Raw genomic sequence first — 12,637 nt, 5'->3', positions numbered from 1 at the left:
TTGCCACTTCCTGGTCCTCTTCTACTCTCCCTTCTCTCTCATTTTCCTCATTCATCAACTCCTCGAAGTATTCTTTCCATCTAGCTAGCACACTGCTGGCACCCGTGAACACATTTCCATCTCTATCCTTAATCACCCTAACCTGCTGCACATCCTTCCCATCTCTATCCCTCTGTCTGGCCAGCCTGTATAGATCCTTTTCTCCTTCTTTAATGTCCAACCTGGCATACATGTCATCATATGCCTCTTGTTTAGTCTTTGCCACCTCTACCTTTTCCCTGTGTCGCATCTCAATGTATTCCTTTTGCCTCTCCTCGGTCCTCTCAGTGTGCCACTTCTTCTTAGCTAACCTTCTTCCTTGTATGATTTCCTGTACTGTGAGGTTCCACTACCAAGTCTCATTCTCTCCTTTCCTGCCAGAAGATACATCAAGTACTCTCCTGCCTGCCTCTCTGATCACCATGGCTGCAGTGGTCCAGTCTTCTGGAAGCTCCTACTGTCCACCGAGAGCCTGTCTCATCTCTTCCCGAAAAGCTGCACTCATCCTGTCTCAGCTTCAACCACATGGTTCTCTGCTCTGTATTTGTCTTCCTAATCTTCCTCCCCACCACCAGAGTCATCTTACACACCACCATCCCATGCTGTCTAGTCACACTCTCCCCTACCATAACCTTACAGTCGGTAACCTCGTTCAGATTACATCATCTGCACAAGATGTAATCCACCTGCGTGCTCCTACCTCCGCTCTTGCAGATCACCCTATGTTCCTGCCTCTTCTGGGAAAAAAAGAAGAAGAATCACCTTTTATTGTCATGAACATGCATGCATGCACACAAAATTAGTTCCCTGCATTTTACCAGTGAACACATACACATGTTAGTTGAACACACTGGAGCAGGGGACAGCTGAAGCGCCCGGGGAGCATTTCGTGGTATCAGTGTCTTCCTCAAGGACACCACAGGCATGAGTCCGGGGGATGTTGGCGGATGGTCCAGTCGGGGTCTTGAACCTAGGTCCCCCACGGTGGCAGGCGATGATCTTAACCATCATCACCCCTATTTCCTTCACCTACATGTCCATTACATTCTGCACCAATCATGACTCTCTCTCTGGGATGCTCAGAACTACTTTGTCTAGCCTTTCCAGAATTTCTCTCTCCTCTCGGTCACATCCTACCTTTGGGGTATAGCCACTAATCACATTATACATAACACCCTCAATTTCAAGTTTCAGCCTCATCACTCGGTCTGCTACTGTTTTCACCTCCAAGACATACTGAGCCAACTCTTCTTTTAAAATAATCCCGACTCAATTTCTCTTCCCATCTACACGATGGTAAAATAATTTAAACCCTGCCCCGAAACTTCTAGCCTTACTGCCTTCCACCTGGTCTCCTGGACACACAATATATCAACCTTTCTCCTTATCATCATGTCAACCAACTCCTGAGATTTTCCTGTCATAGTCCCAACATTCAAATTCCCCACATTCAATTCTAGGCTCTGTGCGTTCCTCTTCTCTTTCTGCCAAAGAACCCGCTTTCCACCTCCTCCTCTTCTTCGACTTCGATCCACAGTAACTGAATTTCCAACGACGCCCTGCTGGTTGACGGCGCCGGTGGCGGACGTTGTTAACCCGGCCCACGACCGATCCGGTATGTAATTCTTTGGATGAACCCTCATATTTGTTTGGCAAAGTTTTAAGACGGATGCCCTTCCTGACGCAACCCTCTGCATTTATCCGGGCTTGGGACCGGCCTAGTTTGCACTGGCTTGTGCCCCCCATAGGGCTACTATTTTCACTTGTTATTGTCTAAAAGAAACATCCAGACTTTCAATATAGGAAAAAATTACACTGCAGAATACATAGTAGTTCAATGAGGAAATGTGCCTGTGTATGTGCCTTCTGCGCTTGACGAGTCAGGCTGTGACAGGCTGATGCGTCCACAATGTGGGCGGTGCCAAAGTCTGACTGAAAAGCAAACATTTAAATCAGAAAACAAACCTACAATTACTACTGAGTCTATTTTGAAGGGAATTTTTGTAAGTCCAGAATTATGGCCATGTTCACAGGAATAGCGAGGTCATTTAAACACAATCATAATCAGTCTGCTTTCCTGGAGGACAACAGAATATTTACAGTTGAGAGGCTGAAATCTGAGGTTTTTGGACAATTTTAAGCTAAACAATGGCTAGGAACAATTAATCGATCATCAAAATAGTTCTCGATTAATTTGATAATCGATTAGTTGTCGATTAATTGTCGCCCCTTTAATTCTGCTGTAGCCGTTTTAATGTACCTTCTGCCAGTTTATGGATTTTCTGCCTGTCACTATCTGTCATTGACATAGATGGATGAACACATATAGATAGGAAACCATTTACCGTATTTTCACGACCATAAGGTGCACCGTATTGAAAGGCGCTGTCTCAGTTACGGGGTCTATTTATGTATTTAGCACATACATAAGGCGCACTGTATTATTGGGTGCAGGCATGGTAAAACATACGCTATCTTAAAACATATGGTAGCATGCATGCACGCTAAAACAATGTTTTTAAAAAGGCAGCGGGAGCAAAACTGAGTTCGGTTGTACTTTATTGAAGTATTTATCAATGTACTCACATTATTTTTTGATCAATCCTCATCCACAAATCCATCAAAGTCCTCATCTTCTGTATCCGAAATGAACAGCTGGGCAAGTTCTCCATCAAAAACGGCAGGTTCCCTCTCGTCATTGTCGGAGTCAGTCTCATTGCCGTGCGGCTCCTGAGAAATTATGCCAGCTTTTACGAAAGCTCGAACAACAGTGCAAGCAGACACGTTAGCCCAAGCATCCACAATCCATTCACAAATTGTGGCGTAACTCGATCGGCGCTGCCTCCTAGTCTTAGTAAAAATTTGTTCGCCATCTGTCATCCATGGCTCCCATGCCGCTCGCAACTTCACTTTGAACGCCCTGTTTACACCGATGTCCAGCGGTTGGAGTTCCTTCGTCAAGCCTCCCGGAATGATGGCAAGCTCCCAGTTATTGCACTCAGTCGAATGGGGACTGTAGAGACGCTTCTCCTGGCTAGTCTTTGCTCATTAATCCATTGCTCAAGTTGGTCTTCCAACTCGGGCCACCTCGCCTTGTTTCCGTGGAAACTCAGCTTCGTGTTCTTGACTTGGCGAAGCTCGTTTTCCATCTTCCTCCACTTGCGAACCATGGATTCGTTGATCGTGAATTCTCTCGCGGCTGCTCGAGTCCCATGTTCCTCCGCGTAACTGATAGCTTGCAGTTTAAACTGTGCTACGTAAGCGTGTCTCTTCGTAGGTGCCATTTTCGGGGTTCCTTAGCCAAACCGATGTTTTGCACAATGCACACGCCGGAGCTATATACCTACTGGGGCGTGCCTTTAGCATCCTCCTTCACGCGCACCCTTCCCCCTTTACGTCCCCATGCTGTCCTCAGTCACGTCCGCCTTTCCTCTATATAAGCAGCGTGTCGGCAGGAAATGCTCCCAGTCAGTCAAGCGGAGCACTCATTAAAGTCACACAACAACATTTACAGATTTTGGAACTCGGTACACACATAAGGCGCACCGCATTATAAGGCGCTCCGTCCATTTTGGAGACAATTTAAAACTTTTAAGTGGTCGTGAAAATACGATACATCTCACATTCACACCGATGGGGAATTTTTGATAAACCTAATGTTTTTGGAATATGTGAGGAAGTTGGACTATCCCGAAAAAAGTCACACCAGCATAGGCAGAAAATGCAAACCCATTACTGGTCAAATTTAGATTTGAGGCCTGATACTTTTGAATATAAGGCAGATACTTCCTGCTGACAAATACAGAGATGTAAATAATGTGTTGCTGTCTAAGACCACATTTATTTTTAGACACGTTCACAAAGTATACAAGTTGACATTTGTTTCACATATAACTCATTAGAATTGTTTTACTGTTCGAGGGCAATGGGAAATTTAACATTACTATTTCTATATAAAGCCCATAATTATATAACATGGGAGAAAGAGGATAGCATGGCATCACACCTTACCTTACACTTTCTAGGTTTATTTTTTATACAGGTTTATACACTGCGATGCGGGACAAAAAAAAGACAAAGGTTATTTAACCTTTCATGTACCAGGTGAAATGTTTGAATCTATACCTGTAGTCATACATCAGGAGTATATGGACCTGCTTGAAATAATGAGCATTGATGACAAATATTCAAGACAGCAAAAATGATGGTCTAAATCAAGAGTATGCTTGGTTCTGTATTTGCTCCCTGAGTTTGAATTAGCTTCCAGGGCCTTCCAGCTGTCAAAGGGAATGCCATCAGCTTTGATCACAAGCCTGCAAATCTCTGTAGCTTGCTCATATGCAATTCCTTTAGCTCAAATCGCTTACGCTTACAATTTTGTCCTCCCTCACGCTCTGATCTAAATTCTGCTCTTACAAATGGCTGCTTTGGAGAATTTGGGGAAATTTGGTATGTACTCCTTCAAAAAGCAGACACAGATGATGTAAAGAAAAAAAATCTATGTTTATCTTTTTGTGTAATTCTCAAATATGCTTGTGAATATGATTACTATACAAATAAGCACAATTCTTTGGCATCACTTTAAAAATGTTGTAATCTGTTTTATTTGTATTTGGTTTATTCAGATAATCTGCAGTGTTTGTTGGTCTTTCATAATTACCGTCACTACATGGAACATTGCAGACACTTCACAATATCCATACATTGGGTTTCTTTCATAATAACAATTTCTGTAAGGTCACTGTAGGCTCCCACATCTGTCAGTGTCAATCAGTATTAGTATAGATATTGTATAAATCATCCTATTTGTGTGGCGATTATGTTTTCTCCCCATTCTTGGTGTTCGTGGTGTGTGTGCAGCCAAACTATGATAACTACACGCCGATCACATGATGGTTTGAACCCAAACTTAATATTCATTTCTTTATCGTTGGCGTCTTCTGACTAAAATTAAATCCATGTATATAATTTATTTAGACATATATGATATGATATTGGTGGAAGGGTGGACGACTGGTTAGAGCGTCTGCCTCACAGTTCTGAGGACCAGGTTTATTGGACCATAGGGCTGCATTCATGGTAGATTAACTGCAGAGTCTAAATTGCCCGTAGGTGTGAATGTGAGTGCGAATGGTTTGTTTGTTTCTATGTGCCCTGCGACTGGCTTGCAACCTGTTCAGGGTGTACACCGCCTCCTGCCCGATGATAGCTGGGATCGGCTCCAGCACGTTAGAGCGTCTGCCTCACAGTTCTGAGGGGCGGGGTTCAATCCCCGACCCCGCCTGTGTGGAGTTTGCATGTTCTCCCTGTGCCTGCGTGGGTTTTCTCCGGGCACTCCGGTTTCCTCCCACATCCCAAAAACATGCATGGTAGGTTGATTGACAACTCTAAATTGCCCGTAGGTGTAAATGTGAGTGCGAATGGTTTGTTTGTTTCTATGTGCCCTGCGACTGGCTGGCAACCTCGGAAAATGGATGGTTGGATGATATGATATTGATACGATACGATACGCAGGGTTGGCACTGGGTCATGAAACCTCTTAAACAATGAAGCTAAACCATATAAAAATCTCCTAGCCACACTTGTGTGTGTGATGAAGGAGAAGAGGAAGAAAATTATGCTTGAAATAGGGGAAGAGGTAGAGGACGCGGCAGAGGCCATGGTCGTGAGAAAGGAAGAGGAGGTTGTAATAGTGGAAGAGAGAGTTGGAATCAGTCAAAACTGAATGCAGAAGGTTGCTGGAATTGTGGCAAAGAGGGACAGTGGGCAAGAGATTGTCCTCAGAAAGGAAATATAGGAAGTTACGCATGACTAGATAAGTCTGAACACAGACAATTTGTAAAAGTTGACTGTTAGCGATATACAAATAGAAAATGATATAAACTCATTAGAAAAAGTAGCTAGACAAAGTTACATGTTTTTGTGTGATTCAGGAGCATGTAGAATAGTGATAAGAAGAAAAAAAAACAAAATGTGGAAATGTCTAAAGAGAAAATCATTGTTAGAGTTGCTAGTGAAGCAATAAATATAGACACCCTGACAAAACAACGAGTTATCTATGATACAGAAACAGGAAACCATGTTAGAGCACCCCTTGTAGTGGCCCCACAGTTCCCAGTAAATTTATTGGGCAGAAATTTAATGACAGTATTGAACATTGCAATTGTTCCATTCAAAGATGGAAAGATGGCAAAAAGACTGGGCAAAGAAAACAATATATATGTGCGAGAGGGCCATGAGACTCCACATTTTTGTTGGACTTTGGATTTGGTAAATGCACCCCCTGTGTGGGCAGTGGAAGAATTGCTTAGATGTGCTGAAAATAATGTTAAGAAGCCTGAAGATGAAATGACAAAAAAACAATTTGCATATCACATTGAGATGCAAGGAGACCCCCGGTCCTACGACAAATATGAACATGAAGTTATGAAATTCGGGCCACAAGCAGTGCAATTCCTGTTTTGTAATCATATGATGTCACACGTGTCTCTAATGAAAAGTAAACATGAGACATGGGCAAATTTAGGCCTTATGACAGCTAGAGGGCAAAGAGCTACAGATTGGGAGCCAAGGTCTGGGGGAAAAAAAGAAAAAAAACAGACTTTAGCAAAACATTGCAGATGTGGACAATGTACCTTGGATGGCATATAAGAATGATGCCAGCGCAGCACATTGCAGACATACAAATAGAAGAGGTATGACAGCAATGTTTTGAATTATGGATAAAAAGCAGCTCTGATGTTGGCTTAATGACAACGTGTGAGTCAGTGTAAATTAGAGCCACAAATGAATATCGTCCATGCCAAAGACAATATCCATTAAAGCAAGATGCTAAAGAAGGTATAAGACCAGTAATGCTTGCTAAAAACAGGATTGTTAATTGAATGTTCAGGTTTACCATGCAATACACCAATATTTCCAGTCAAGAAAGCACCCCCATCTGTAGGATGGAGCATGGTCCATGATTTGTAAGAAGTAAATGCAGCAGTGATTGCTAGAGCACCAAGAGTGCCAGAGCCACACACGTTTTGAATTTGGATCCTGAAGTAAAAATATTTTCTGTTGTGGATTTAAGTAATGCATCCTTCTCTATACCAGTACACCCAGATAGCAGATTCTGGTTTGCATGTACATTTGAAGGAAAAAGGATATTGTGAAAGTCCCACAATATTCTCCCAAGCAATCAACACTTGCTTGGGCACATTTGATCCTCCATGTGGAAGTCAGATTTTGACTTATGTGGACGGGATTCATGTGGCATCACAAAATGAACAGGACTGTGAAAAAGACACATTGGCTCTGTTGCAACACCCTGCCAAAACGAGAAATAAAGTGAGTAAAGCTAAATTACAATTATGTGTGACAGAAGTGAAATATCCATCCACCCATCCATTTTCTGAGGCGCTTCTCCTCACTAGGGTCGCGGGCGTGCTGGAGCCTATCCCAGCTATCATCGGGTAGGAGGCGAGGTACACCGTGAACTGGTTGCCAGCCAATCGCAGGGCAGAAGTGAAATATTTAGGTCATATGTTGACTGCAAGCAGTCATCATGTGGACCCAATGAGAAAAGAAGCCATCATGTCAGCTCCACGACCTGAAACAAAACGACAAATGATGTCTTTTTTGGGGCTGTGCAATTGGTGCAGGAGTTGGGTAGCTAATTACGCAGAGATAACAACACCATTGCAAAATTTGATTTATGGAACACCAAGGACAATGTCAGACAAAATTCAATGAACAGAGGAAGGAGAAAGAGTATTTTGTGAATTGAAAACTATTTTGGCAGGAACAGCAGTATTGGTATTACCAAATTATGAAAAACCATTTGAACAGACAGTTGATTGTCGAAACGGTCACATGACCTGAGTTTTGTTGCAAAAACATGGAGCAAAACTCAGGCCAGTAGCATACTATTCAACTAAGCTTGCAGTTGCACGAGTAATGCCAATTTGTGTGCAAACTGTAGTTGCAGCTGCAATGGCCGTGCAGGCATCAGCGGATATTGTGTTGTTTCATCATCTGACACTCAAAGTTATACATGCAGTCTCAGTTGCTCTCCTACAAAGCAAAATGACGTTTTTATCGCCTGCTCGGCAATTGTCTTGTATAGCGGTGTTGCTATCAGAACCACACATAACATTACAGACATGCACAAAATTGAAATCCAGCCACATTACAGCCAACACCACTAGATGGCATGGAACACAATTGTTTGGAAGAGAGCCAAGCCGCTAATCTACCACGGGCAAACCTTAATGTTCTAGCCCTGGAGGATTCATTGCATATTTATGTGGGTGGCTCATCACAAAAAAAATAAAAAATAAAATAACTGCAGGAATGCTACGAGATGTGCTGTAACTACGACAGACAAAGTTTTAAAAGCAGGACAATTACTGCCAAATTATTCAGCACAAGCAGCTGAACTAGTGGCATTAACAGAAGCAAAGCAAATTGATGAAAGATAAAAGGGTGACTATTTGGACAGATAGTCAATATGCATTTTTTTACCTTACATGAGTTTGCTGCACAATGGAAAAATAAAAATGCAAATGCAGCAATTATGAGTCATGGGCCTTGCCATGTCTCAACAGGAGGGATGGTACAGATAGTGGAACAACACTTTACTACATATGGATTCAATAAATTCTCTAAAACCTTTTTTCGAGCATGTGTGACTTGTGCAAAACATAATTCACAAGGCAATATCCGGCCCAAGAGAGGCCAAAATCCACAAGCACAGTATCCTTTTTAAGTGGTGCAGCAATTTTTATGGATTTTATTGAATTGAATAAATTAGGACGAGACAAATATTACCTAGTGCTGAGTGAAGTGTTTTCAAAATGGGTTGAAATTGTTACAGCAAAACACCCAGATACTATTTCTGTGGCAAAGGCATTGTGTAAATATATTGTGCTCCAGTATGGCATACCACAAATCATTTGGAGTGACAACAGAAGTGATTTTGTAAATAATATTGTTGAGAAAACAAGACAAAATTTAGACATCCAGTTAAAGCGCCATTGTTCATATCATCCACACAGTGCAGGATCGGTGGAAAGAACGGATGGCACCGTAAAAAACTGATTTAAAAAATGCATGACGGAGACAGGAAGGTCATGGCCGGATTGTTTGGATCTGGTCAAAATGTACATGAGGATTGTGAAAGGAGCTGGACAGTTTGGCTCGGTTTGGCTAAGGACCCCCGAAATTCTGTACAGAAGACCATTTAAAATACCCATGGTAAATAGCACGTTAAGTCTTGAGCAAATGGAAGAAATTGATTTAAGTGACTATAGGAGGAAAGTATTTAACGACAAGGAAGTGACAATGTCTAATCGAATGCCAGATGAATCAACCTCCCATCAAACCTGGAGACTGGGACCTGATCAAAGTGATCAAATGACAGTGTTGGTCCAGTCCGCGGTGGGAAGGTCCATTCCAAGTGTTGTTGAAGACCCCAAATGCTGTGAGGATCGATGAATTATCTTCTTGGATCCATTTGTCACACTGCAAGAGACATGTACCAATGACAAGCAGCTCTCCCGGTTGTGGGGCGGAGTCTGACTACAAAGGGGGTTAGGCATATATAGTCTATCCGTCTCAATGTCAGTGAAGAGGGGGGCTTGCTCCCTAGAACTCCCCGAAATTCTTAGGAGCTGTCAAGTCACAGGACCTCAGCAATGACCAGGAAGTGACTGAGAGGGTATCCAGTGCCCCTCCCGCATCAACAGGAGGAAGTGCGATCAAACCATCGGGGGCCATCCTTCTTTTGTCCTTCCTGAAGGGCCGACAGTGAGAAATGGCACAGGAGAAGAATAATACACACATTTGGTCAAGTACGGGACAAGAATACTGTTAGATACAAACAGAAGGGTGACGTGCTAGTAACCTCTCCCTCTCAGGAGATAGAAAGATGATTGCTTTCTGGTTTAAGAAGAAACCAGGGATTGAAAAGACCATGCGACATCGGATTGACTCCATGCCAAGAGCAATATAATGTATAGTATTGTTGTGTGTGGTGTTAATGATTCCACCACTGATATGGCTTTTGCATAGAAGGGAAGAAAATGGTATTGATATTATTGACAAAAGACCACGATTTGTGTCGAAAGAACATCATGACATAGTCCATGAAGGTTGGAATGTATCACATATATACTTAATGAATACATGGTACAGGTACGTTTCAATGATTGTAATAATAAAAAAATGGATCCATTTGTTACGTATGTACAAAGATGTCTGCTTCCTCAATGCACCCTTCATGAGATGCAATGTCTATTTCTATAAATACTAGCATTAGAGCATGGGAAACAAATATTGAGGAAATGACTGACATGGGGATAATGGTTTTATAAAATCAAATAGTTCTTGATTTATTAACTGCGGCACAAGGAGGAGTTTGCGCCGTGATCAATGAAACATGTTGTACATATATTCCTGAAAATGCTGGAGATGGACATCTAAATGCTGAAGCCATACAAAAAATGAAAAATATAAGAAATGCTCCATCCCAAGATCATGTGAACAAAAGTTGGAACCCCTGGTTTACATCTGGTAGATGGACAAGTGTATTGGTGAAAATTATAAATAGTTGTTATATTGTTGTTGTTTTGTTTATTTACTGGCTATATCTTGCCATGCCTTCGTAACATGATGACCAAAATGGTACATGACACTGTCACCTGATTGATGTTGAGTGATGAATATATGAATTTGTTGAAAGAAGAACAATATGCTGATTGTGAGACAAGAGCTTGAAGTACATCTATGATGAAATACATCCATCCATCCATCCATTTTCTGAGCCGCTTCTCCTCACTAGGGTCGCGGGCGTGCTGGAGCCTATCCCAGCTATCAAACCCTGAACTGGTTGCCAGCCAATCGCAGGGCACATACAAACAAACAACATTCGCACTCACATTCACACCTACGGGCAATTTAGAGTCCCCAATTAATGCACGTTTTTGGGATGTGGGAGGAAACCGGAGTGCCCGGAGAAAACCCACACAGGCACGGGGAGAACATGCAAACTCCACACAGGCGGGACCGGGGATTGAACCCCGCTCCTCAGAACTGTGAGGCTGACGCTCTAACCAATGTGTATGATGAGTAATGTATTTTTATTTGATAAACAGGAGGGAAATGATGGAAATATTGTATATATTATTGCATAAAAAACACATTGTTGTTGTAACTGCATTAAGATGATAGCACCCTTGTTCACTGGAAACAAGAGCAGTTTGGAAAAGTACTACAATGCACATTCCACAGGGCACGAACCCCCACACCTCTAGACACTGACCACATCTTGATAACAAACAATTCCTTAAAAGGTCATGGAATGTGATACCACCTACTCAAGCCTTAATAAAAAAGGGCACAGGGGAGGCAGACATTAGAAGATTCCAGATCGCTGAGAGAGCGACTGCTTCTCCTTTTGCCGCAAAAGATAAGTACTGACTCCGGTTGTGTTTGGTGTGTCTCCTGTCTCCTTTCGGTGCATGCTAAATTGAGAATAACTAGATTTACAGGATAACCCTAACACAAGTCATAATCAACCCCCATCAGCACAGGTTTTAATTAATTGAAATATTTAATTAATTTAATTTGTTACAATGTGTATTGAATTGGTGGTAGACTTGAACAAAACTTAAAAGGTAGGCGCTACCGATCAATGCAAACTAGAACTAGCAGACATTCCAACAGCTTCTTCCCTCTTGCAATCAACTTCTTAAACAGCTAACCTGCAATTCCATTACAACATGCTGGCAATTTTTTGACTTGAGTTCGTTGTTACATTTCTGTGGGGCCAATTATATATTACTTGTGCACTCACTGTCGTTGTCTTGCCACGCTGCACTATTTGCATATCTGTTGTTGACCAATACTGGCCACCCATGCCAGAGTAGCATCTGCTCCATTTGCACACTGATTGAGGAGTATCTGCAACATTTGCACAATCAAAATTGTCCCAGATTATCACACTACTCGTCACACATACACTCCTTAAAGTCTCGGCACCCTTTGCACAATGGTCATTGCACCGGACTATTGCTATATTAGTCATTCAAACTGCTCTAAGTGCTTGAGGACTCTGCATCTTTTTGCACAATTGTCAAAAAAAAAATAATAATGTACCGCCATTACCAGATAACTAGCAACCCTTTGTTGCTCAGTGACTGTTTTTTTTGTCAATGTCTTTATGTCTCAAAAGTGTTCTCTGTCGATTGACTGTCTGTTGTCGTACTAGAACGGCGCCAACTACCGGAGACAAATTCCTTGTGTGTTTTTTGGACATAGTTGGCAAATAAAGATTCTGATTCTGATTCTGAAAAAGCAAAACAAACGACAGTACAAATCTAATTGAATTGAATAGGAACATGTACAAGGAGAGAAAACTCAGGTGACCTTGACTTTGTCACACCAAACTGTTCAGTGTGGCACTTCAACACATCACATCACATACAGTCTAATAGCCACAAGCTGTGACCTGACATGGAAGCTTGCTGTGTACATTCTGTGTAAATTCTGTGTAAATGTTTTTGATGATAAATTATCATTCGCTCTCAGTTGATCACTGGAAAAATAATGTAAT

General features: G+C 42.0%; 1 protein-coding gene across 1 annotated transcript in view; it reads left to right on the top strand.

Moving 5' to 3' along the window:
- The window catches only part of LOC133486262 (sodium/potassium/calcium exchanger 3-like), a 110,833-nt gene that overhangs the window by 37,109 nt on the left and 61,087 nt on the right, over window positions 1-12,637 (top strand). The window contains 2 exon segments of the mRNA XM_061791144.1: window positions 421-567; window positions 1,577-1,654. Coding sequence (XP_061647128.1) covers window positions 421-567; window positions 1,577-1,654 — 225 coding nt within the window.

Source organism: Phyllopteryx taeniolatus, chromosome 11, assembly GCF_024500385.1.
Source record: "Phyllopteryx taeniolatus isolate TA_2022b chromosome 11, UOR_Ptae_1.2, whole genome shotgun sequence".
Classification (NCBI taxonomy): domain Eukaryota; kingdom Metazoa; phylum Chordata; class Actinopteri; order Syngnathiformes; family Syngnathidae; genus Phyllopteryx; species Phyllopteryx taeniolatus.
This window is presented reverse-complemented; position numbering and strand designations above follow the sequence as displayed.